This window comes from Scleropages formosus, chromosome 13 (assembly GCF_900964775.1).
Source record: "Scleropages formosus chromosome 13, fSclFor1.1, whole genome shotgun sequence".
In the NCBI taxonomy this organism is placed as follows: Eukaryota; Metazoa; Chordata; class Actinopteri; order Osteoglossiformes; family Osteoglossidae; genus Scleropages; species Scleropages formosus.
Window position 1 is genome coordinate 11,431,249 of NC_041818.1, and position 26,467 is coordinate 11,457,715.

At 40.4% G+C, this 26,467-nt stretch overlaps 3 protein-coding genes across 8 annotated transcripts in view; all 3 read left to right on the forward strand.

The window, feature by feature from the left end:
- Nucleotides 1–26,467, forward strand: part of LOC108925319 (protocadherin alpha-C2-like) — a 110,915-nt gene that overhangs the window by 45,861 nt on the left and 38,587 nt on the right. Inside the window, exon 1 of one of the 6 annotated variants that reach the window (XM_018737154.2) lies at nucleotides 12,450–14,952. The exons of the other annotated variants lie outside the window; for them this stretch is intronic. Coding sequence (XP_018592670.2) covers nucleotides 12,469–14,952 — 2,484 coding nt within the window. The 5' untranslated portion in view covers nucleotides 12,450–12,468. Of the gene's footprint in view, nucleotides 1–12,449; nucleotides 14,953–26,467 lie in introns of those variants that run through there. 6 annotated transcript variants of the gene reach the window in all.
- On the forward strand, nucleotides 2,343–4,838 carry LOC108925270 (protocadherin alpha-3-like). The gene has a single exon (XM_018737098.2). The coding sequence runs from the start codon at nucleotides 2,398–2,400 to the stop codon at nucleotides 4,819–4,821; it is 2,424 nt and encodes an 807-aa protein (XP_018592614.2). The 5' UTR covers nucleotides 2,343–2,397; the 3' UTR covers nucleotides 4,822–4,838.
- LOC108925323 (protocadherin alpha-3-like) lies at nucleotides 8,462–11,078 on the forward strand. Its single transcript, XM_018737160.2, has one exon. It carries the CDS (start codon nucleotides 8,650–8,652, stop codon nucleotides 11,041–11,043), a length of 2,394 nt encoding a protein of 797 aa, XP_018592676.2. The 5' UTR covers nucleotides 8,462–8,649; the 3' UTR covers nucleotides 11,044–11,078.

Below are 26,467 nucleotides of genomic sequence, written 5' to 3' on the forward strand. Positions count from 1 at the left end.
TCTGAGGTTTGAGTCTCGCGTGGGGTGGCTTGCGGCGGACTGGCGTCCCATTCTGGGTGTGTCCCGTCCCCCTCCAGCCTTGCGCCTTGTGTTTCTGGGTTAGGCTCTGGCTCGCCGCGATACAACGCGATAATTTGAAAAACTAACCAAAACTCTCAATATGAAACCTATCTCTGAGACAGTTACATGCAGAGAGGTACGTATTCGGTGTATTGAATGTATTTTCTACTTCCGATATTTTCGATTTACGATGGGTTTCGCCGAACGTAACCGCATTGTAAGTCGCGGACCACATGTATTTGTGAACAGATAAAGGTTAAAACGTAAATAATCTTATAGTGATAAGATTAATACATACTAATTAATCAGTTAATTTTGAATTGAACTGGATTTATTGAACAGCTGTACATGTAATCCTACCTTCATGAGCATTCTGTTGATTAATACAAAATATAGGAACATGTACTTGCAAGAAACGTCTTGTGGAACGTTTGTGACGTTTTATTGTGAAAACAAGCTGTGTCTCAGTGGACCCTGAAAATAGAAATATTTTCGTTTCCTGTGGTTCCGCCTTCCTCGGAGTCCTGGAATTCTCCTTCCCTGTTCTGACCAGGGCTCCGTTAACACTGAGAGCATCATACTCTGTTGAATTGGGATACTTTGTGGCCAAGATCAGGGCTGTGGATGCAGGTTGTGGATACAATGTGCTGATTTCTTATCAAATCTCTGAACCAAATGGATTAAACCTCTTCAGAACTGGAATGAGCACTGGAGAAATAAGTAAAAGACGAATGATTGACAATGATTTGAGAATTCATCCATTGTTATTTTCTTTTCGGACAAGGAAAAACTTTTCCTGTCATCGACCGTATACATTGATATTGTGGTTGTTGAAAGTAACAGTGAAATTGAGACTCTAATAACACCAAGACCTTGGAGCAAGGAATGCTTTCCCAGTTCAAATTCATATTTCATTATTGCAATTGCATCAGTCTCTGGCATATTTTTACTGAGCACCGTCATGTTAGTAGCTCTAAAAAACCACAGAAGAGGTTGAAATGTTAGCAGGTACACCACCCCAGTGATCAAAACACATCTGGATGGAAGCTGGTCTGACATTAAATCAGCAGTATGACCTGTGTTTTACCTCTGACTCACTGAAGAGTGACTTGGTGGTGTTACCCATGTCATGTCAGCCTGCAAACCTCGATATGATCAGTATTGATATATCAGATGTTTTAAAATGGAATCAAATGCAAAATATTAATGATAATACTGTTACTCGGTAATAATGTTTAAGGTATGCTACATTTCCCATGTGACAGAAGGCACTTTAATGACATCTAATCAAACTTTTTTCAAATTGCTACTTGTGTAAGTTCTTATGACACCTTGCATTGTAGAACAAATAATGAATAAATTGGTAAATTTAATTAGTGAATTGTTAACGTTAGAATGCCTTTTTATTAATGCTATTTAATATTTCCGTATAGTATTTTGTTCACTTTTTGAAGAACTCACTTGACTACACTTATGGCAGTTTCCCCACAATATTATTGATTGTAATAAACTGTGATTGCACTTAATTATATTTATATTTATTAATTTAGCAGACGCCTTTCTCCAAAGCGACGCACATCTCAGAGAACTAATTATGTATTTATAATTACTAAATACAGTTCAATTTAGAATATGTTCACTTCGGAAACAGTGGAGCACCTGCAGCCACTAAAGAGAAATCGCCTGAGAACAATTGCCAGAGGAAACAAAATTATTTTTTTTTTTTCGTTGAAACTAAATGAAAAAATAAACAGGCCCAATTTTCAGAACGATGCAGCATGCTTTAAAACACAGTCAGAAAAATGTACCAGGTTGTGAATAAAGACATGATGAACCATTGTGTTTTGAGTTTACTTACTGTATGCATTAATCCGTGAGAAACTATGTTTCAGTGCATTAACCTTAGTTCACATCACTTGTGGAATGGGAATGGTGCTGTAGGACGGGACCAGTTTTCAAAGACTGAAATTAAACCGTATTCACTCTCACCGAAATCCAGCCATTTTTTACACTAAACCAAGATACGCGAACGCTACCTCGAGAATAGCTGCAGGTTCTTTGTTACAGCCGCTTCACGATGTTTGTCAAAGATCACCACCAGCAAATGTGTAAGGTAATCGTTGCGATTTGGATTTTTTTCATCCACATGGTGTCACTGTACACTAGGAAAGTAAAAATGATCGTAACAGGAATCCTCCGAGCGAAATGCTTCATTCAGACAAAGCAGTGTCGATGATGGGCGGAGACTGAGAATTTGTGTGTGCTGTAAACGTACAGTTTAGCGAAATCGATCCTGTTTCTAGCGAGCGCGAGAGCTTTTTTCCTGGTTTGAACAATATGCCAAATCAGAGCAGCAGTTGGAGGATGTGTCTCCTCTTCATGCTTTCGCTTATGGATGCCGCTTCGGGACAGACTGCTACCTATTCTGTGTCGGAGGAATCGGACCCTGGAACCGTCGTGGGGAATTTAGCTAAAGATCTAAATCTTGCTTTGCAAGAACTGGAATCCCGCATGTTTCACATTGCGTCGAACTCCAACGAGAGGTATTTTGGTGTTAATCTAAAGACTGGAATTCTGTACGTGAGAGAAAGAATAGACAGGGAGGGACTGTGCGCACGCAACGCGAAGTGCGTCTTGCATCTAGAGGCCGTTGTAAATTCTCCTCCAAATCTGTATCGCTTTGAAGTGAATGTTTTAGATATCAATGACAATGCACCCGCTTTTCGTATGTTATCCAGTCACATAAATGTTTCCGAGTCAGCCTTTCCCGGGGAGCGATTTAGCTTACCGAAAGCCAGCGATGCTGATGTGGGAAGTAATGCGATTAAGAGCTACAAACTGAACCCGAACGAACACTTCTCACTGGATGTACAGAGCGGGACAGAACAGAGTGTATTTGCTGAGTTAGTACTGCAAAAAACATTAGACAGGGAAAAGCAGTCTGTGTTTCAATTGCTGCTTACAGCTATAGACGGCGGAAAGCCTCCCAGATCTGGGACTTTACAGATAATAATCAATGTACTGGATGTCAACGACAATGTTCCTGTTTTTAAAAAAACACTTTACAAAGCACACGTTAAAGAAAACGCAGCTTATGGAACCTCTGTCATTACAGTCAGTGCTACGGATCCAGATGAAGGCCAGAACGGTGAAATAATGTATTCTTTTATAAACCACGACAGTGACAACATGGATGTGTTTGCAATTGATCCAGAGACTGGAGATATTACGGTGAAAGGCCTTGTGGACTATGAAGCAAATGCTGCGATTGAAATCCGTGTCCAGGCAAAAGACAAAGGACAAAGTCCTAGAGCAGCGTATTGTAAAGTGCTCGTTGAAATCATTGATATGAATGATAATTTTCCGGAAATCTCAATAACATCCCTCATTAATACTGTAAAAGAGGACGCTGCTATTGGGTCAATGGTTGGGTTAATTACCGTGAGAGATAAAGATGGTGGTAAAAATGGTGCTGTACACTGTAATGTATCAGGATCTAATCTTTTCAAACTGCAGTCCTCCTATAAAAACTATTATTCACTAGTAGTTGACGGGCCGCTGGACAGAGAAAGCTCTTCTCAGTACAACGTCACCATCACAGCTACCGATGAGGGAACCCCACCTCTTTTCAGCACCACTGTTATTACTGTACACGTTTCTGATGTGAATGACAACGCACCACGTTTTCCGGACGGGGAGTTTGATGTTTACGTCAAAGAAAACAGTCCAGTTGGAACACTGATGCAAACGATGACTGCGTCTGATTCTGATGCCAAAGAAAACGCGCAAGTTACTTATTCATTGTTAGACAGTAATAATAAAGGAGTGCCTATTTCTACTATGGTAAATATAAACTCTGCTACCGGGGACATTTACAGCATGCAGGTTTTTAACTACGAGGAGGTAAAGATGTTCCACTTCCGAGTTCAGGCTACAGACTCTGGTGTTCCTCCACTGAGCAGCAACATGACCGTGAACGTTTTTATCCTGGACGAAAATGACAACGGGCCTGGGATTCTCCCTCCCTATTCTGACCAGGGTTCCGTTAACACTGAGAGCATCCCATACTCTGCTGAAGCGGGATACTTTGTGGCCAAGATCAGGGCTGTGGACCCAGATTCTGGATATAATGCGCTGCTCTCTTACCACATCGCTGAACCTAAAGTATCCAACCTGTTCAAAATCGGGACGAGTACTGGTGAGATAAGGACCAAGAGACGAATGAGTGACGATGATTTGAGGACCCATCCGCTGGTCATTTTGATTTCTGACAATGGCGAACCTTCCCTGTCAGCAACGGTTTCCATCGATGTTGTGGTTGTGGAAAGTAACGATGAAACTCAGACTCCGTTCAGACAGCGACCGATGAAGGAGGAGAGTTTTTCCAGTTTGCATCTGTATTTGCTCATCGCTATTGTATCTGTGTCGTTAATATTTTTACTAAGCGTCGTCAGTTTAATAGCACTGAAATGCCACAGGACAGACAACAGCTTGAACAGGTACAGCGCCCCAGCGATCACCACACATCCTGATGGAAGCTGGTCTTACTCTAAATCTACTCAGCAGTACGACGTGTGTTTCAGTTCAGACACTCTGAAGAGTGACGTAGTGGTTTTCCCTCCAGCCTTTTCGACTGCAGATGTGGATCTAATCAGCATTAATGGATCTGACACTTTGAAACACGTTCAAACGCTACCCAAGAGCGAAAAGGTAAGAATAGTCCAACTTATCGTTTATTTTACAATGGTTTTCATTTCCTGACTTTTCCTTTTCCATTCTCCGCGATTGATTTCTTCCGCAATATCTGTAGTTAATATATGTAACTGTAGCTATTGTACCAGTATGGTACATGTAGTACATTTCTGATTGTATTTTCCAGTTGAGAACTTCAGTATATATAAGAACTTTGATCACGTTAGCTTTTATATTCACGTTAGTTCGTCTTAAGCGTTCTTTCATTCATTCATTGTTCAATCAAGACAGTGGACCACTCAGGGAAGTGCAATTATAGTCCCAATTGTCATAGCAATAGTGTCTGTCAGAACAAACGTGGAAGATATATGGATGAATGGACCCATTGTAAATAGTGTATCTAGTAGTGTAAATCACCTTGCTGAATAAGGTGTGTGGGCTGATAACACTACATAGAGTTCATTGGAAGTCACTTTGGAGAAAAGCGTCTGCTAAATAAATAGATGTAAGAGTTGTGCAATATTCTTTGTTTCTATAAAATCTGGGTGTGGAAAAAGCCGGCCAGTGTAATGGGGGTTGCGTGGGTTTGTGTTAATGTGTATGATCATTTGGAAACACTGTGCGTAATTTATCAATTTATTTACCTATTTATTCATTTTATTTCCCTTTCTCTAACATAGTCAACGGTGTGCTCGTGATGCGTAATTATCTCATTGATTTTCAAAGATAACGCTGCTAAAATGAAAAGCAGATTACAGAGAAATCTGACCAAGTTTAGTCATGTCGTATCATTGTCTGATGAGAACTTGTTAACGAGAAAAATATATTCGATTCGATTGGTAACGAATTTTCAGCACAAAATTGCAACACAGCGTGATCATCTGACCCTCAGGAATTAGTTTTATACTGTAACTATCCACTTTGATAATTAAAAATTACCAATCACAGTTCTAGGTACATATTTCTGTTAAAATGCAAACGTCTAATTTGTACTTTCTAATTAGCTTTTAATCTATTTCATAATTATGTAACAAGTATTCACCTCCGAACAAGTTTTTTTTTCTTTCTACACTACAGCTGCCGTTTAATCTGCTGCACCTCGTCGAATTATTTCAGCATGGTTCTTTTTTAATTATGTTTACGTGTGCAGTACAGAACTGTTTCGTAAAGTATTCAAACATATTTCGTACGTCTCAGTTACGCACCTTGGCTTTTATTTCTATCAGACGTGAAGTGGTCATAGGAGACGTCAGAAAATGAAACGTACTTTGAAATAAACGTCATAAAACAAAAACTTTTACAAGTCAGGGTGAGAATAATTTGTGACCAATTCGCGTTAGCCTTGAGGCTGAACATGTCATACATTTGCATTGTACTACACTCCAAAACATGAATATAGATGCACTGACTAGACTGTTCAGAACAGCGTTCACTTTGGAATGACGGATAGATGGACGGAAAACATATTATATAAGAGGAATGGTGTAAGGGCAGTATGTAATGACTTTACTTCTGTACCTACAGGCGATAAGTCAAATTTAGCTAAAGCCTGGTAGTAAGAGAGTATCTTACGTGCAACACATTGCACCCTTAGAATTAGTGAAAAATATGTTAATAAAGATGAAAGTTGTGGTTTCAGCATCTGGGCAAACACTGACAAACAGTTATTCAACCTTTTTATGCACTTGACATTTTAAGCGAGGGACTTGCAAAATAATCAGGCATTTTTTTTTTATTTAGCAAAATCGAGCAGAGGTACAAAATCAAAAGCACGAAGGTTTTCACTTCTCACTCCGATGTGGTGGAAGGGCCTCCTTCTCCCTCACACTCAGAACTGCTCATCTCTCTGCATTTCGGAAGGTCTCACAATTTTCCTACTTCGGGCTCACTTGTCCCATGACCGCCTAATTGCTCTTTAAACCTGCGTGTGTACAGTGTTATGTTTAATAATTTAAAAAAAGTCTTTAATGCAGGTCGTGTGAGGTACTGCTTTAAACTGGTTTACTTCTTCCAGACTCACTTCGACCATGATCTGTTAAGTTCATGTAAAGTGTAAATGTTAATACACTATAACTTTGAGATCATGCCTGTTAAACAATGGATAATTATTTGTGTGTAAGTGTGTGGGATGGGGGGTGGGGTTCAGAGCGCGTTGGCGCAGGTGGTTTGGCCAGGTCCTTCTCTGTGATGGGTCTGGGGTTCAAGTCCTGCTTGGGGTGCCTTGTAATGGACTGGCATCCCGTCCTGGGTGTGTCCCCTCCCCCTCTAGCCCTGTGCCCTCTGTTGCCAGGTTAGACTCTGGCTTGCTGTGACCCGCTTGGGACAAGCGGTTTCAGACTCTGTGTGTGTGTGTGATATAATGCACTTCTTGTATTGTTCTTGGAGAAGTGTGTCGCTTAGGAGAGAACCATCTACTAATGAATATGTAACTGTAAATGCAAAACCCCTCCAAGGGGCAATGTGGATTCTGCACTTTCTGATTACTTTCATGTTGAACCTAGCATATGTCTGCCCTTATTCTTTTGCTCAACTAAAGGGAATCATGTATTATAAGAGTGCTAAAAATAACATCTGAACTGATTTTGAAGGTACACACGCTTTTTGGACACTTGCAGTAATGTATTAATCTCTAGAATTATTGTACAGTTTTCACATTAGGAGTGACAGGCATTGGGGCATCGGTTTTATGGTTGTGTATGTATATGCTGCTGGTCTTGTTAAAGTATGACTTCACTACGCATGAACTCTGAAGTGGGAAGACCTTAGTGCACATCATTAATGTAATCAAGAACAATTTATACTTAGTAAAATATATTGCCCTGGTGAAACCAAACTTCAGATGTGTGTATTTACTTGATAGTTATACTTCGCCCATGATCTCTGCAGTTCATGTAAAGTGTAAATGTTCATGCACTATCACTTGAAGACCATGCCCAAATAAACTTTTATGCAGTTACTTCTGTAATCTAACAGGAATGTTTATATATAATTACTAGGAAGATGATTTGGAATCGTGGATACTTGGATAAAATGTGCAACTACTCATGTGATGAACATTGGTTCATATGGTGAAAAGTAACTGCACTTACGAATCACGCAACAGCATCTATGTCTCTTCTGCTAATGTAATGCACACATTGTATTTTCTATAACATGTGCGTTGCTTTGGATAAAAGTGTCTGCTATATTAATAAATGTAAATGTATAACTGCATGAAGTAAATCATGGAATCTCGATATAGTAATTCCATAAAACAGGGGCCTTTTAATAAAGCAGTTTCCACAGGTAAATATTATGAGACAAAACATTAATGTTGCGTGTTTTATGACAGTGTTTAACAGTTGAACTGTTGTACTTTTCACCTTGCTGTGAAAAAAGCTGTCATGTGAAATCAAACTATTGTAAAGGGCACTGGGTGTATGAGCAGCAATTCATGTTTTGTGACTTTATTTCAAAGTTAAATTAATATATTTCTTGTTAAATGCATATGAGTTGGACTGTAGCCTGTGTCCTATGCTGATATGCCTGAGTGTATGACAGCTGATAGTTAAGGAGGACCAACTACAAGAACAACCATCCTTAAAGTGAGCATTTACTAAGCAGCAGGAGAAAAATACACTTAAGCTGATGTGTAAATTTGAAATGCTGGCAGTCACTAAACCTCACGGGTCCAATGTGGAAACACACGGTGTCACTGTTGACCGTGAGAATAAAGATTTTAGTTACTCTGCAGCTCCACCCCTGGAACTGAGCACTTCCATCGCGCGCGCTTTTGTTGTAGCTGCATCCATTTGACGGCTAATTTCATATCTACTTTTGAACTGAAATCCGCGGTTGGATTTTAGACGTCCAGGGAACAAACTGCAGTCGTGGCATCGCAGTTCCAGTTTGCTAGCAATGGGTATTTTCGACCAAAATGGACGACGTGGAATACAGATTTTGGTTTTCATTTACCTGCTGGATTTATCTCACAGTCAGATTGTATATTCGGTGTCGGAGGAGGTGAACAAGGGGACAGTCGTTGGGAATATAACGAAAGATCTAAATTTTAATATCCAGGAACTGGAATCACGAATGTTTCAGATTGTGTCGGGAACGAGCAAGAAACATTTCGAGGTAAATGTAAAAAATGGATTATTATTTGTGAATGAAAGGATCGACAGAGAGGAACTGTGTCTGGATGCCGCGAAATGCGTTGTTACGTTGGAAGCGATTGCGCACAACCCGCTAAATTTCTATCGCGTTGAAGTAAATATTGTTGATATTAATGATAATGCGCCGTCATTTCCTGTCAAAGTCCATGCTCTAAATATTATTGAAAACGCCCTTTCTGGTGACAGATTTCCACTTCCTGTTGCAAATGATGCTGATGTAGGTAGTAACACAGTGAAGAGCTACAAACTGAGTCCGAACGAGCACTTCTCTCTGGATGTACAAAGCGGTGCAGAACAGAGTGTATCTGCTGAGTTGGTGCTGCAGAAAGCTTTAGATCGAGAGAAGCAGCCCGTGATCCACCTTCTACTGACTGCTGTAGATGGAGGAAAACCTCCCAGATCTGGGACCTTACAGATCACTGTAAACGTGCTAGACAGCAATGACAATAATCCAGTATTTTCCAAACCTCTGTACAAGGTTAGAGTACCGGAGAATGTAAGTAATGGGACAAAAATTGTTACGCTGAATGCAACAGATTTAGATGAGGGTATCAACAGTGATATTGTATTTTCATTTTTAGAACACGGAAATGTTAAAACTTTGGAGAGCTTCTCAATTAATCCAGAGACAGGTGAAATATCTATTAAAGGCAATATTGACTATGAAGAAAACCCTGCTTTTGAAATACGGGTACAAGCTAAAGACAAAGGCCTTTTGCCACGTAGTAGTCATTGTAAACTGCTGATTGAAGTTATAGATGTCAATGACAATGCACCGGAGATATCAGTGACATCACTAACAACCACTGTTAGAGAAGATGCCAAACTGGGAACAGCAGTTGCTTTGATTACAGTATCCGATAAGGACAGTGGCAAAAATGGAGTTGTGGATTGTCATATTGCAGACTCTGCTCCATTTAAACTGCAGTCATCTTACAAGAACTATTACTCTCTTGTGGTTGACAAGCAACTGGACAGGGAGAGTTCTTCACAGTACAACATCACCATTACTGCTACTGATGAGGGAAACCCGCCTCTTTCCAGCACCAGTGTTATTACTATACAAATTTCTGATGTGAATGACAACATCCCACGTTTTCCTGACTCTGAACTTCATGTTTTTGTACCAGAGAATAGTCCAGTTGGAACACTCATAGAAACTGTTACTGCAAAGGATGTGGATGTCAATGAAAATGCACAAGTCACATATTCACTGTTGGAGAATAACAGTAAAGAATTGCTGATGTCTACCATGGTGAATATAAACTCTCTCACTGGGGAAATATACAGCATGCAGAGTTTTAACTATGAAGAGGTAAAGACCTTCCAGTTCCGAGTTCAGGCTACAGACTCTGGTGTCCCTCCGCTGAGCAGCAACATGACCGTGAACGTTTTTATCCTGGATGAAAATGACAACAGTCCTGGGATTCTCCCTCCCTATTCTGACCAGGGCTCCGTTAGCACTGAGAGCATCCCATACTCTGCTGAAGCGGGATACTTTGTGGCCAAGATCAGGGCTGTGGATGCAGACTCTGGCTATAATGCATTGCTCTCTTACCACATCGCTGAACCTAAAGAATCCAACCTGTTCAGAATTGGAACCAGCACAGGGGAAATTAGGACAAAGAGACGAATGAGTGACAATGATTTGAGGACTCATCCACTTGTCATTTTGATTTCTGACAGTGGAGAACCTTCCCTGTCATCAACAGTGTCTCTTGATGTTGTGGTTGTGGAAAGTAATAGTCAAATTGACACTCCATCAAGACAACAACCAAGGAAAAATGAGACATTTTCTAGTTTACATCTATATCTGCTTATTTCTATTGTATCAGTGTCTGTTATATTTTTGCTCAGCATAATCAGTTTAATAGCACTAAAATGCCACAGGACAGACAACAGTTTCAACAGGTACAGCGCCCCAGTGATCACCACACACCCTGATGGAAGCTGGTCTTACTCTAAATCAACTCAGCAGTATGATGTGTGTTTTAGCTCAGACACACTGAAGAGTGATGTAGTAGTTTTCCCCACTCCATGTCACCCTACAGATGCAGACCTTATAAGCATTAATGGATCTGACATTTTCAAACAGAATCAAACTCTTCCCAAGAGTGAAAAGGTAAGAATGATGTAATTTATACTTTTAACAAGAAACCTTTTGGCCATATCATTCCCTGCTGCTTTGCTGCTGTCTGCCATTATGTTACTTTTTGGGTTCAATAATTTGAAAATCTTATTGAATTCAGCTTACAGTTTATATTATTATGTCGTAACAATTACTTAAGGACTGTTTGAGCTGTAGGCTCATTTACCAGTTCTAATCCAGTGCAGTCTGTTCAGAGTTTTCATGTACTCTTTTGTTAGTGAGGGGTTCCTCTGTGTGTTGTGACTCTGTGAGTAAATTATTGTGTATTATTGCATGATTGCCTTGAGGTGACCTGGAGCCCCTTTTAGGGTTTACGCTAAATCATGCTCTGTGCTCCTGGAATAGGCTTCAGACCATTACGACCCAGTATTTGACAAGTGGTTATTATTATTACTATTTCAGTAGTATAAGCAAGAAGATGAACAAGATAAGGATTTATGCTGTTAGTCTTTTTTGATGGAAATTTTGTAAAAGAGCCAATTTAAAAATTGCTGTTATGTGCCCATAGACATATTTGTCTTTATGTAAATACACCAATGGAAATTTTGTTTTCACATTTTCATTTATGCTCTTGAGTATTTTTTTATCTTTGACATAGAGCAGTTTTAATCAAGAGAAACTCTACACAGATGGATACGTTTTGAATTTATTCATTTTAAAATGCAGTCTTGCATTTTCTCCATTGTGATTAAAATTTTCTGCTTGAGTCCATGTCCTTAAAGCAAATATATCATACTCTCACAAAGTACTGTTTTCTGATTGTTTTAATAATAATCATGTTAATATATGTGTATTAGTGTGTGAGTGACAGAAAGTGTGTTCCACTGATGTATGGATGAGTGACCCAGTGTAAGTAGTGTATCTAGCAGTGTAAGTCATCATGGTGAATAAGGTGTGAGGGCTGATAAAAACTACATAGACTAGAGTTCTTTGGAAGTCGCTTTGGAGAAAAATGTCTGCTAATAAATAAATGTAAATGTAATATGAGTGAAGGTCCCTTAGAAGGTCACACAAGTTTACGTGCTTAAGATGTGCGCAGTTCAGAAAAATATGGTTTACTGAGAAGCACGTTTTAATTAAGCAATAAGACGAAACAATTTTAAACGCATATGAACGCCCTTTGTCTTTGATTTGTGAATAATTTGACGATTTATTTGGAGTGTTTCTTTCATCAGTTTTATATTTGGTTTCCACAAGCCCAAAAGGCTATACTGTACTTAGAACGCACTGTACAAGTTATCGTTATGACTTTGCGATTTCACGTCTTTTTTTAATATCCACAAGGTGTCACTATGCACTAGCACAGTGAAACGTTTATTCTAGCAGTCTGTGACTCCTCCTGGTCTCGGAGGAATGCTTGGCTACGACGAAAATGTACCAGGGAGTGACGAGGCGCGACAATCTAGCTCCTTGATGTGCTTTCTCTTAATAAGGGTTTTCTTTCAAATATCGTGCTACGTTATTCTTTCATTGTACACGTGTATTGGAAGTGCGTGGATTTCGAAGGTTTGGATCGGAATGTCAAGCCAGCTACACTATCCGTGGACTTATTTCCTTGAGGTAATTTTCCTTATAGAGATTGGGATTGCTTCCGGACAGACTGTCTACTCTGTGTCAGAGGAGTCGAACCCGGGGACCACCGTTGGGAATCTGGCGAAGGATTTGAACCTGGCTTTACCAGAACTTCAGTCTCGTATGTTTCAAATTTCCTCCGGCCCCGGTGAGAGGTATTTCGTTGCTGATCTGAACACTGGGATTCTGTACGTGAGAGAAAGAATAGACAGGGAGGCCCTTTGCGGGCGTAACGCGAAGTGTACCTTGCATCTAGAGGCCATTGTAAAGTCTCCCCCAAATTTGTACCGATTTGAAGTAAATGTTTTAGATATTAATGACAATTCCCCCACTTTTCGAATACCAACCAGTCATTTAAATGTATCTGAGTCGGCCTTTCCTGGGCAGCGATTTACTTTACCGAAAGCCAGCGATGCGGATGTGGGCAGTAACGCTGTAAAGAGCTACAAGCTAAATCCGAATGAACACTTTTCTCTGGATGTGCAGAGCGCTGGAGAGCAGAGTGTAACAGCGGAGTTAGTGCTGCAGAAACCTTTAGACCGGGAGAAGCAGTCTGTGATCCAGCTCCTACTGACTGCTGTTGATGGAGGGAAACCTCCCAGATCAGGGACTTCAGAGATAGTTGTGCATGTGCTTGACGTCAATGATAATATTCCCGTTTTTAAAAAGGCGCTTTACAAGACCCATGTCACAGAGAATTCACCACAAGGAACGTCCGTCATCACCGTCTCTGCTGCGGACCTAGATGAGGGCCAAAACGGTGAAATAATTTACTCGTTTGTAAACCACGAAAATGACAACACAATTGACATTTTTGCGATTGATTCAGCAACCGGAGAGATTACAGTGAAAGGAGATGTGGATTACGAGGAAAATAGCGCTGTTGAAATTCGCGTGGAAGCAAAGGACAGGGGACACAATCCGAGAGCATCTTATTGTAAAGTGCTCGTTGAAGTCATCGACGTGAATGACAATCCTCCCGAAATCACAGTAACGTCTCTCATTGACACGGTAAAGGAGGACGCTGCAACTGGGACAATGGTCGGATTAATTACCGTTCGAGATAATGATGGTGGTAAAAATGGCGCTGTACACTGTAAGATATCGGGATCTAATCTTTTCAAACTGCAGTCCTCCTATAAGAACTATTATTCATTAGTAGTTGACGGGCCACTAGACAGAGAAAGCTCTTCTCAGTATAACGTCACCATCACAGCTGCCGATGAGGGAACCCCACCTCTTTCCAGCACCACTGTTATTACTGTACACGTTTCTGATGTGAATGACAACGCACCACGTTTTCCTGACTCGGAGCTTAATGTTTTTGTACAAGAGAACACCGCAGTTGGAACACTCGTACAAACTGTTACTGCGGTGGATGCTGACGCGAATGAAAACGCACAAGTTACTTATTCGTTGTTGGATAACAACGGCAAAGAACTGCCGATATCTACCATGGTAAATATGAACTCTGCCACAGGGGATATATATACCATGCAGGTTTTTAACTACGAGGAGATAAAGACGTTTCAGTTCCGAGTTCAGGCTACAGACTCTGGTGTCCCTCCGTTGAGCAGCAACATGACCGTGAACGTTTTTATCCTGGACGAAAATGACAACAGTCCTGGGATTCTCCCTCCCTATTCTGACCAGGGCTCCGTTAACACTGAGAGCATCCCATACTCTGCTGAAGCGGGATACTTTGTGGCCAAGATCAGGGCTGTGGACCCAGATTCTGGCTATAATGCGCTGCTCTCTTATCACATCGCTGAACCTAAAGGATCCAACCTGTTCAGAATCGGAACCAGCACCGGAGAGATTCGGACTAAAAGACGAATGAGTGACAATGACTTAAGGACTCATCCGTTGGTCATTTTGATTTCTGACAGTGGTGATCCTTCCCTGTCATCAACAGTGTCCATCGATGTTATGGTGATAGAAAATAAAAGTCCAGTTGAGAGTCCGTTAAGTCCACGGCCGACGAAGGAGCAAGCTTTTTCCAGTTTGCATCTGTATCTGCTTATTGCCATTGTGTCAGTGTCTGTCATATTTTTATTATGCGTCATTAGTTTAATAGCACTAAAATGCCACAGAACAGACAACAGCTTGAACAGGTACAGCGCCCCAGCGATCACCACACACCCTGATGGAAGCTGGTCTTACTCTAAATCTACTCAGCAGTACGACGTGTGTTTTAGTTCAGACACACTGAAGAGTGATGTTATGGTTTTTCCCACACCTTGTCCACCGATAGACGTGGACCTGATCAACATGAACGAATCCGATACTTTAAAGGGGAACCATACTTTACCAAACAGCGGGAAGGTAAGTAATACAGCGTATCTGCTTTTTCATAAAAAAATTCAAGAACACTGTTGAGATATTCTTCGCTTCGTTTTGCAGAAAGCCAAAAACAGGCTTGTTACGTAACATGCGAAGCATAATATGTGCAAAGCTAATAATGAACATTTCGAGTAAATGTTTATGTAAACAGTAATTGTTAATCTTGATGATAACCATTATAGCTGGTGACGTCATTTAAATAACTCAAACATGATCTCTTAAGTTGATGTAATGTTCATGCACTGTAACTTCGAGATGATGCCTGTTAAACATTGATAAACTTTCGTGCAGCTACTCCTGTAAGGTAAAGTAAATGTTTATATATTTAAAGTATATATATATATAATCAATTTATTCTGTTTTATATTTTATTTTAATATATATATGTATATATATATATATAGGGAGGGGGCGCGGTGGCGCGGGGGGTTGGACCGGGTCCTGCTCTCTGGTGGGTCTGGGGTTCAAGTCCCGCTTGGGGTGCCTTGCGACGGACTGGCGTCCCGTCCTGGGTGTGTCCCCTCCCCCTCCAGCCTTACGCCCTGCGTTGCCGGGTAGGCTCCGGTTCCCCGCGACCCCGTATGGGACAAGCGGTTCCGAAAATGTGTGTGTGTGTGTGTGTGTGTGTGTGTGTATATATATATATATATTACAAGTTAAGTGATTAGGAATCGTCGATATTATCATTCCGCTTTATGCAGGTACTCGTGTGATGTACGATTGATTCATATGGTGGAAAGAATTTAAGAAACTAACTACAAGAATCGCGCGTCTGCATCTAAGTCTCTCTTTCTACTCCTGTAATGTAGTCATTGTATTTTCTATGAGATGTACGTCGCTCTGGAGAAAAGCATTTGCTAAATGAGTAAAATGTAAATGTAACTGAGATGAGTTACATGTTTACATATTTAGTTACATCGTCCTGGTGGGTGTACTTGGTTAATATTGTCAATGTGACAGGAAGTATGCAGTAGTCTTGCCACACCTTATGAGGGTAATCGATTCCTGAAAAAACCTTCAAAAGGTGCTAAATCAAACAAGTAATTACCCTTGGTTTGGTAGAACTTTTTTGCTTTAATGAATGCCAGAACCCCACATCTATTTATGCTAAAAAAAATCACAAAATACCATTAAAATGGACACAATTTCCTCATCGTCAATATTAATTATAACAAGGCGATTTCACTTTATACATTATTCCATCATTTTTTCAAAACTATTACATACAGTTTGCTTAAAACATGGGTGTTCACTGGGTATACCAAATTCCTATCACAGTCCAAAGACATGTTTTTTCAGGTGAACCGGTAAGTGTCTATTTACCATTGTGTGTGTGTGTGTCTAACCCTGTCGTAAACACACACACACACACACACACACACACACACACACACACATTTTCTGAACTGCTTGTCCCATACGGGGTTGCGGGGAACCGGAGCCTACCCGGCAACACAGGGCGCTAGGCCGGAGGGGGAGGGGACACACCCAGGATGGGACGCCAGTCCGCAACACTAAACAAATTCATAAAAAAACTTCTTTTAAATATTAAACTTAACACTAATATATACTGAATAAATACACATATATAAATGATTCACTCTCCAAAAATCCAATGTCCATATTTGTGTGGGTTTCCTCTGGGTGCTCTGGTTTCTTCCCACAGTCTAAAGACATGTTTTAAGTGAGGTGATGACTCTAAATTGCCTGTAGTATGCATGTATACTGTACATCTGACCATGAGTCTGTTACATTGCTGCACTGAATAAATGTGTGATTGGTTGTAGCAAATTTATTGCAGCATTTCTATTATTGTAAGTCACTTTTCAGCAAAATACTAGTTAATAATCACAGGTTAATAATAATGCTAGTTATGCTAGTTACACTAATAGTCACTGGAGAAAAGAATCTCCTAAGAGAATAAAGATAAATGTTAACTGTCTTATGCTGTTCAGCTGTTAAGACAAGCACAACATTCAGGTTTGGTAAGAAATAGTAGAATTATCAAAGTAGAGGTATCACATGAAACTTCTCCTAAAATCAGATTCTTGTAACTCAAATAGATGTATCTCTGGGGATCAATGTTTTTGGTTTTGTTGTCTTAGAAGTGAAAACTATCTTGATAAATAAAGGAAAATTACCAGAATGATTCTGCTGAGCGAGAAAAAGTTTATGGGTTTGAGGCACCAAGTGCATATCTCTCCCCCTGAACATCTGATACAAGCATGTTATGCAAGATATAATAGAGAATGAATTACCTGTTGTACAAGTAAAAGGACAATGTAAAAAAAAAAAAATGCCTTTGAACTGGGTAATAATCCTGCAATAATCCTGAAAATTAGGTACTGTATATATTTTTCCAAGATATTATAGCTTTTTTTTTGTATGAGATGCTGTTAACTGAGGGCTAGGTGTACTGTTTCTGTGTCTTGAACAAAAATGCATCTTGTTAGTGTCTCAGTTAGCCTATACTGCGGAAACATATCCTGACAGTAGTAAAAGGCAGATCTTGTTCAAAATGCTACCTGAATTCCTTGATGATTTGATGAAGTATTTTAATCCTTTCACTTAACGTGGCAACATTCAAGTAACAAAGTCTTACCTACCTTATGTGTTCTAAGCAAAATAATTTCAGAGGGTTTTCATTAGCTGGCAGGAGTGTGGTGTAGCAAGTAGCACTGCTCTCTCACAGCATCTGAACTGTTTGGGTACAGGTTTGAATGTGCCTCAGCCTGTGTGGAGTTTGCACGTTCTTCCTGTCTTCATGTGAGTTTCATCCATTTAGGTTAATTGGTAAATGTCAATTGTACACAGTGTGTGGCTTGCCTGTGATGTACAGTGTCCTGTGCTTCTGGGATTGGCTACAGGCTGCTGTGACACTGATTTGGGTAAGCAGTTAACACTAGTGAGTGAGTGGAATTTTTAATTTTGGAAAATCTGTCCAAAGCACCAATAACAAGAGTAATTCAAATGGAAGTCATTTTGAAAAGGATCGACCACCATAAGAGGGTAACCGTATATCATTAAAAACTGATTACTTTAGATTCAGTGTTGTGGCAATGGGAACAATCAAATTAAGTTATCAGATTCATAGCTGTGAAGTACATTGCAGTCTAAATTTTGGCTCCTTGAGACAGGAGGCAGCAACCCTAGCACAGTCAGAGAGAAGGCCTTATAATAAAGATGCATTAGATATATTAAGCACGCACATAGTAAATACTGTCAGAAAATTTTCATCAGCAAAGTTCTAGAGGGATCTCATAGAAAGGTAGAGGACAAATCTGGAGATATCTTCTTTGGCAGATTATTTTTAAAGTTTCCTAAAACACCACCATAACTAATGCCTAAGTAACTAAGGAACAAAATTAAATAAATGTGATGGTTTTCCATCTAGGGGGGTGCAGTGGCCCAGTGGGTTGGACCTGGTCCTACTCTCCGGTAGGTCTGGGGTTTGAGTCCTGCTTGGGGTGCCTTGCGATGGACTGGTGTCCTGTCCTGGGGGTGTCCCTTCCCCCTCCAGCCCTTTGCCCTCCGTTGCTGGGTTAAGTTCCAGCTCCCCGCGACCCCGTATGGGACAAGTGGTTTCAGATGGTGTGTGTTTTACATCTTAGTTGTCCCCAGTACTGTGACTTTAATGTTCTTTTAATGGTATAATACCTAAACCATGGCTGTATTTAATAACTATTCATATATAGCTTTTACACTAAGCTCTTTAGAATTATCAGTCTATTCATACAACAGATGTAATGTAACTAACTCACTCAGACAGCAAAGCAAATTTTAGAATCATGTCTTTGGACTGTGGGAGGAACCTGGAGCACCAGGAGGAAAGCTACATGAACAAGAGAAGAAAATCTATTCTCTACACAGACATATTACAAACCCACATTCAAACACAGAGCCAAGGAGCTGAAAGGCAGCAGTACTGCCTGCTGTTATATTTAGATTTATTCATTTAACCGGCAATACTCTCCAAAGAAATGTACAACTCAAAGAAAATACCAGTCGTTTTGTCTAATGCCACTGTTTAAATCAACATACATCACACAAGTGGCTACATACAGAACTGGTAGAGAGTAAAGTTTTTAAACAAGTAATGAGATAATTCAGTGCAAGTTTATGAGTATGTAGGAGATCTAGAGAGGAGTGAGCCAGAGGCCCTGCTAGCCGAGCCTAAATTATGTACAAAGTGATGTATGTACAAGGTGATAACATAATATTTGGACTTTTTAAAAGTCTCTGGACATCATAAGTCACACACACACACTTTTAGAACCGCTTGTCCCTTACGGGGTCACGGAGCCTACCCGGCAACACAGGGCATAAGGCCGGAGGGGGAAGGGGACACACCCAGGACGGGACGCCAGTCCGTCACAAGGCACCCCAAGCAGGACTCAAACCCCAGACCCACCGGAGGGGAGGACTGCAGTCCAACCCACTGCGCCACCGCACCCCCGCGACATCATAAGTCACTGTTCATAAAATTTCCTCGTATAAAGCTTCCAATATGTTATCTTCTTAGTGAAAAGATGAAGACAACTGAGAGAAACGCTGAATAATTTGATATGGCAGTAGTATCTGTTAATATTCTATGGTAATAAGATGTTGGTGTGAGGGAGAGTAGGTGATGTGTTATAGTGTAGCAGTTAAAAATATGGACTTGTAGCAAGAAGATTCTAGAAAGAATTTAATCCTTGGTATAGCTGTAGTTTTGAGCAAGGACATCACACTTTTTGTTTTTGATTTTGGTAGTGTAGTGGTTGGAGCTGCTGCCTTTGGACCTATAGGTCACAGGTTCAAATCTCACTTCTGGCTGTAGTACCAATGAGTGAGATCCTTAACTTACTGCAATAAAATTACCCTGCTTTATAATGGGTAAATAATTGTAAGTTGTGTTGAAGAAAAGCATCAGCTAAATTACAATTAAAATGCAAATACCAACAAAAACAACAGCAGCAGTAATAGAATGGATATGAAAATTGCACATCTCCAGTGTTTAGCATTTAAAATTAGCACTGAAATATACAACATTTAGAGGGGGTGTGGTGGCGCAGTGGGTTGGACCGCAGTCCTGCTCTCCGGTGGGTCTGGGGTTTGAGTCCCGCTTGGGGTGCCTTGTGACGGACTGGTGTCCCGTCCTGGGTGTGTCCCCTCTCCCTCTGGCCTCACACCCTGTGTTACCGGGTAGGCTGTAGTTCCCCGTGACCCCGTATGGGACAAGTGGTTCTGAAAATGTGTGTGTGTGTGTGTGTGTGTGTGTGTGTGTGTGTGTGTGTGTGTGTGTGTGTGTGTGTGTGTGTACAACATTTAAAGATACAAAGACAATCTTCCTTAAGAATAATTTAAGGTCTGTTAAATTTGATATAATTGTGTTTGTTCCAGACATTAGAAACGTAACTGAAAACCCAATTTAGCACTGCATTTAAAATCTCAGGAATATTAAGCCTTTGGAAATTCAGATAAATGTGTTATGGAAAAAAAGGTAATATGAGACTTTCATATTTAACAGAAATGTATTAATTTGAGATTTTTATGGTAAGAATGCTTATTGGATTTTTGCACTTGAAGATGTGTAAAAAGGAGTAATAATTTCACTACAACTCTTTCTTTATGTATCTATCATGCCCATTTGTTTCCATGGTTGCCATGGTTAAGAAACCTCTTGCGGATAGGGCCCTACCATAGCTCAGGTTGTATGTATCTTTCCAGCCTTGTAGCTCCAACACTTTGCTGAGTTTTGTTTGCTGTTTCAAATTCTTGTAATTCAAAAAATTTGCAGTTGGAATGTAGATTTTGTAAACCTTTGAGACTGCTTGTGCTGTCTCACAATGCAGTCTTGAGGCTATATGAGCGCTCTGCAATGCTAAATATAAACACATAGGGACAGCTTGTCGCGTAGTGGTAAAAGATGGTGCCCTTTGTGCAAATGGGTAATTAATTAAAGGTAGATTAACATTGTAATTTGCTTTGGAGAAAAGCATCAGCTGAATGAATAAATGCCAATGAACAAAATGTCGCTGACCATGGTACTGAATAGTTTTTAACCAAATTGTTGCTGTCCTGTGACACTAAGCTAAAGCTTTAGAGAAGTAAATAACACTGATCTCCCAAAATAAATAATAATCACAACCCTTTATCTGTATAAATGTCAGTTGTGTTTAATAATTATGTAAAAAATAAATTTTAACCCCTTGGTTTATTTCTGGAGGGGGGCACAGTGGTGTGGTGGGTTCAGCCAGTGCCTGCTGTGTAGCAGGTCTGGGGTTTGCGCCCTGCTTGGGGTGGTCTGCGGTGGACCGGCGGCCTGTCCAGGGTATGTCTCCCCCCCGCCCTCGGCCTTGTGCCCTGTGTTGCCAGGCTAAGGTCCAGCTCGCCGTGACCCCGCTCGCTTCTAGACATTGGTTGGCTGGTTTATTTCTGAAGGGGAAAGGGATTCATTCTACATTGCATGCTATGACAATTCAATAATTTCATAATTTGGCTGCGATGACAGAAAATAACATTATTTGAGCCACCAAGCTGGCACAGTGACGCAGCAATACCTCTCAGTAGCTGGGCTGTCCGTGTCTAAGTTTGATTCCACTTTAGTACATGTGAAGTTTGCATGTTCTCTCTGTGCCAGTGTTGGTTTCCTCTGGGTGTTCCTTTTTTGTCCCATAGTGCAAAGACACGATGTATCTGGCTACCCTCTGATGGACTGTGCCAAATGGTCAGGGTTCCGTTTCAGATAACTAACACCCACAATGCAGCTTTTGTGCACCCACAGTCTCCAGTCTTCTTCGTGTTTATCAGCACAGCCTGCACTATGACACTGACAGTGTATTTCTGCTGTTCACTTCAAAATGTCAAGATATGCTGCAGAGAGAAACAATTTACCAAGAATTCCCCAGACTTCTTTGTGCATATAAGTCTGCAAACTGTTTTTGTATTCCTTCTGTGAGTCTTCTTGCAGTGAAAGAAGCAGCAGAGAGCAGAGCCATTTATACTTTGCTCCTATAGTACTTTTTTCTGGTCTGCCTTTCCTTCAGCAGTTTCACTGTGTGAAATCACATACAGGGTAGCTAGCAGTAAAGTAGACATAAGTGTCTGATAAATGTCTGAAAAAACTATGTTGTACTTTACTATGTAGTGCAATAAACATCCTCTTCATCAGTGCAGGCAACCTAAGAGCTGGTACTTGATGGTATGAAATCTGTTTTCCTTTTAATAACTCCATCCTTCAGGATGGTAATGCAGTCTAGTTGCTACTAAGCAAAGAAACAAGGGGTTTGATCACTAAGATTTTTTTTCTTCAGACATCATCTGCTCCATGGGACACATAACGTTTTTAGACAGTCGGAATCCTGGTATAGACTGTGATGCAGATATTTACAGTACACTGATTTTATTTTAAAGTGGTAATGATTTAAAATATTTAACTGAGTTATGACTAAACCATAAATAATATACTGTTGCTCAAGAAGAAAACAAAAAACATCCTAATGATTTAGTAGGATATACACAGCCAGCCATAGTGGTACCGACAGTATCATTGTGTTGGATGAGAGTAGTGAGTGATTGCCGCAAGGAAAGAAATTGCTTCAGGTGCTTGAACAGAAGCAGCTCTCTCCATAATTTTTTTAAATTTCCTTGATTGCCACAGGCTGTTACATGGAGGTTAAAGAGCATCAACATTACTGGCCCATCTGTGTTAAATTCTTTGGAATATTAATGAAGGCAGACACTATTGTACTAGCTGAAGAATAGGTTTAGATTTTTACATTTATTTATTTAGCAGACACCTTTCTCCAAAGCGACTTCCAATGAACTCTATGTAGTGTTATGAGCCCACACACCTTATTCACCACGGTGACTTACACTGCTGGATACACTACTTACAATGGGTCACTCATCCATTCATCAGCGGAACACAATCTCTCTGTCACTCACACACTATGGGGGAATCTGAACAGCCTGTCTTTGGACTGTGGGAGGAAACCCACACAGGGAGAACATACAAACTCCACACAGACTGAGCAGGGACAGAAACCAATGTCCTCTCGCACCACCCAGGCACTGTGAGACAGCAGCGCTACTTGCTGTGCCACCGTGCCGCCCAACGGCATTTTTATTCCTCTCCTGTCTCTCCACAGTCGACACACAGTAGCAGCTCCTCATGGCTTTAGTGCCAGGCATAACCATGGAGGTGCACCTGCTGGAGAGATGCTTAATGTACAGAGTCAAGTTGCCTGTATTGAGCTATATAGAAAAATAAGCTGATTCAAACCTTCAGTTTTTTGCATTATGGTGGTGATTCAGCAGATTGCACTTTGGAGAGAGTTTTATTCACTCGAGGTGCAATAAAATGCGTGGCAGCAATGCAGTATATTTCACAGGAAATACAGCTGACTGCATTGGCAGTGCAGTATACAGGTCAGTCAGTGTTGTGGACTGCACTGATGGAGTGGTGTAATATGCAGGCAATACAGCTAATTATTTAACTGTGTTTGTAAAGTACTGAATACTGAGGGTTAGGAGTCTGAACCTCAGTTAACTCTTGTGATTAGAAACTTGTAAATTTCCATTGGTTGGAGCTACAGCTTTATGTGTTATCACTTGCAAACCTAATCTGTTCACGAAGACACTGTTGAAAGATAGAGTCTTGAAATGTTATTAATAGTGCCAATGAAATTACAGCACCATTGATTTAAGTTTGGAAAATCTTGAAGAAATATCTTTAAAATAAATTAGTTTTTTCAACCAATACACTTTTCCTCTCTCTCTCTCACTCACTCACTCACTCACTCACACAGTCTGAACCGCTTGTCCCATTTGGGGTCACAGGGAGCCAGAGCCTAACCCTAACCCAGCATGTAAGGCTAGAGGGGGAGGGGACACACCCAGGACAGGGCACCAGCCTGTCACAAGGCACCCCAAGCAGGACTTGAACCCCAGACCCACCGGAGAGCAGGACCTAGACCAACCCACTGCACCACCGCACCCCTGTTACCACTTTCTATTACATTTATTCATTTAGCTGACTCTTTTCTACAAAGTGACTTACAGTGTTGAGGTTATGATTTTTACAGTTACAAGCTTACAATTATTTACACATTTATGCAGTTGGGCAATTTTACTGAAGGAATTTAGGGTGAGTACTTTGCTGAAAGATACTACAGCCTGAGCTGGGGAATGAAACATGCAACCTTTGAATCCAAAGGCAGTAACTCTAACCACTACACAACCAGCTGCCTTTTTGCAGTACATGACTGAGCTTTTGGGATGCTCAGACACTAGACTCTTCTGAATTTGCGTCTGAGTGAACTGAGTTTTGGGCAACATAGTGTAACAGCTGATAGTGGTGGTGCATCAGCTCCTTGGCTCTTGGTTCAAATCTGGAATTATCTGCACAGGGCTTGCATGTTCTCCGTGTGTCTGTGTTGGTTTCCTCTGTGTGCTATACTTTCCTCATAAAGAGCAAAAATGTGTTTCAGGTGAATTGTGACTCCAAATTGCCCTTAGTGTGAGCATTTGTTCAATTACCTTGTTAAACACATAAATGTTTTTAGGTAGTTTAGTATAGTGTATTTAGCACTGTAAGTGGCTTTGGATAAAGGTTTCGGATAAATAGTAGTTAATAATAATCTGTGCAGTTCAGTTTCCATCTGCTTATCCTAAAGAGGGTCTTGATAGTTTGTAATATTGCTAGTTAATATATCTTCATAACTTCCTCCTCATTTTGGTTTCAGCTGACAGTGCAAGTTTCAAGTTTATTGTCATTGGTACAAGTACCATGTACAAGTATCATGAAATTCTTGTTGAATTTCATTTCTTGCATTGGGGTATTATTGATTTATTATGTATTCCTCACCTGGATTACCATTGTTGTTTGTGTTGTTGTTGTCTTGCTTTAATGCCACACTCTTTATTCTGGTTATGGGTCAGAGTACTCTGAGGTTCTAATGATTTAATACTACACCCAGTCTGGGTATGGGTCAGAGTAAAATTGCATGTCAGTGATCTAAATTGCACTCTCTGGTTATAGCATAGGTTAAATTTGGATATTAATGATTTAATATCATGTTCAGTATAAGTTTTGGATCACAGTGATCTGTGGTATTAAAGATTTAAAACCACATTCAGTCTGGGTATAGGTTAGAGCGTATTGCTGGTATTTGTTATATGTGATGCGGGGTGCGGTGGTGCAGTGGGTTGGACCACAGTCCTGCTCTCCGGTGGGTCTGGGGTTTAAGTCCCGCTTGGGGTGCCTTGCGACGGACTGGTGTCCCATCCTGGGTGTGTCCCCTCCTCCTCCAGCCTTACGCCCTGTGTTACCGGGTTGGCTCCGGTTCCCCGCGACCCCGTATGGGACAAGCAGTTCTGAAAATGTGTGTGTGTGTGTGTGTTATATGTGATCAAATTGAATATATGTCATAGTAAATTTGGTGTTAATGGTTTAATTCTGCTGACAATCTGAGAATGGGTCAAAGTAAATTGGGATATTCATGGTCTAACTCCACTCTCCTCAGTATGAATATAATGGTGAGTGAATGTAGATATTAATGCTCTATTACTAACTCTTCAGTCTCTGCTTGGGTCATGGGGACTGAGGGGTGAATCCCTTCTTCCAAATAATACTGAAGGTCAGTAAAGTACACTCGTTTCTCGCTTAATGGGATTATTTCAGTGAAATCATCCTGTTAGTTAACTTCCTGTTGTGAAGGTCGGTCTGAAACTGCCATTATCGTTCATGGACAAGGATTGTGTCATTTAAAATTAATTAAAAACTAAAATAAAAGTCATTTTTAAGAATGACAATGAAAATGTCATAATATTTTATCTTATTTGTGCAAAAAGTCTTTTTTTAAGTGATCTTTTGATGTCATATTCCATTCATTTATTTATGATCAATAACCGCTTATCCATTGTAGGGTTCTAATGGTCCGGAGTGTAGCACACAAGCACTGTGTGTGAAGCATGACACATTAGACAAAGACATTTTGATAATTTGGCTCACGAATGTTTATAATATTTTAAAAAAAATCCCAAAAACTGTTTCCCTGGAATTCTGCAAAATATGCAGACACTATACTGTTAGAGGCACTGGGAAGTGTTACAAACACATTTGACGCTAGATCTTTATTTGAGGTTAATGCTTTATTTATTGTAGTGTCAGGATATTGTCATTAAAACCGTTTATATTTTTGTGGCACGTGTGGCCATTTAAACATATCTGATACAGCACAAAAGGAGGACGCACATCACCATTTATTTAAACCTTCCCTGGCAGCATGAGAGTGCTGAAAATACATGAAGTAGGGTAATGAGAGTGTCTCTACAGACCTTCTTCAAGCAGAGTAAATGTCCCCTCACCATTTATAATTTCCATACCCAACATAAATAAAACAAAAGGTTTTGCTCACATGTTGACTCTGACCTCAGCCTTGTTTCCGGAAAGAACACAATGATGTAAGAAAGTTGGTTAATTGTTACAGGTTTATAGTTTATTTCTATAAGG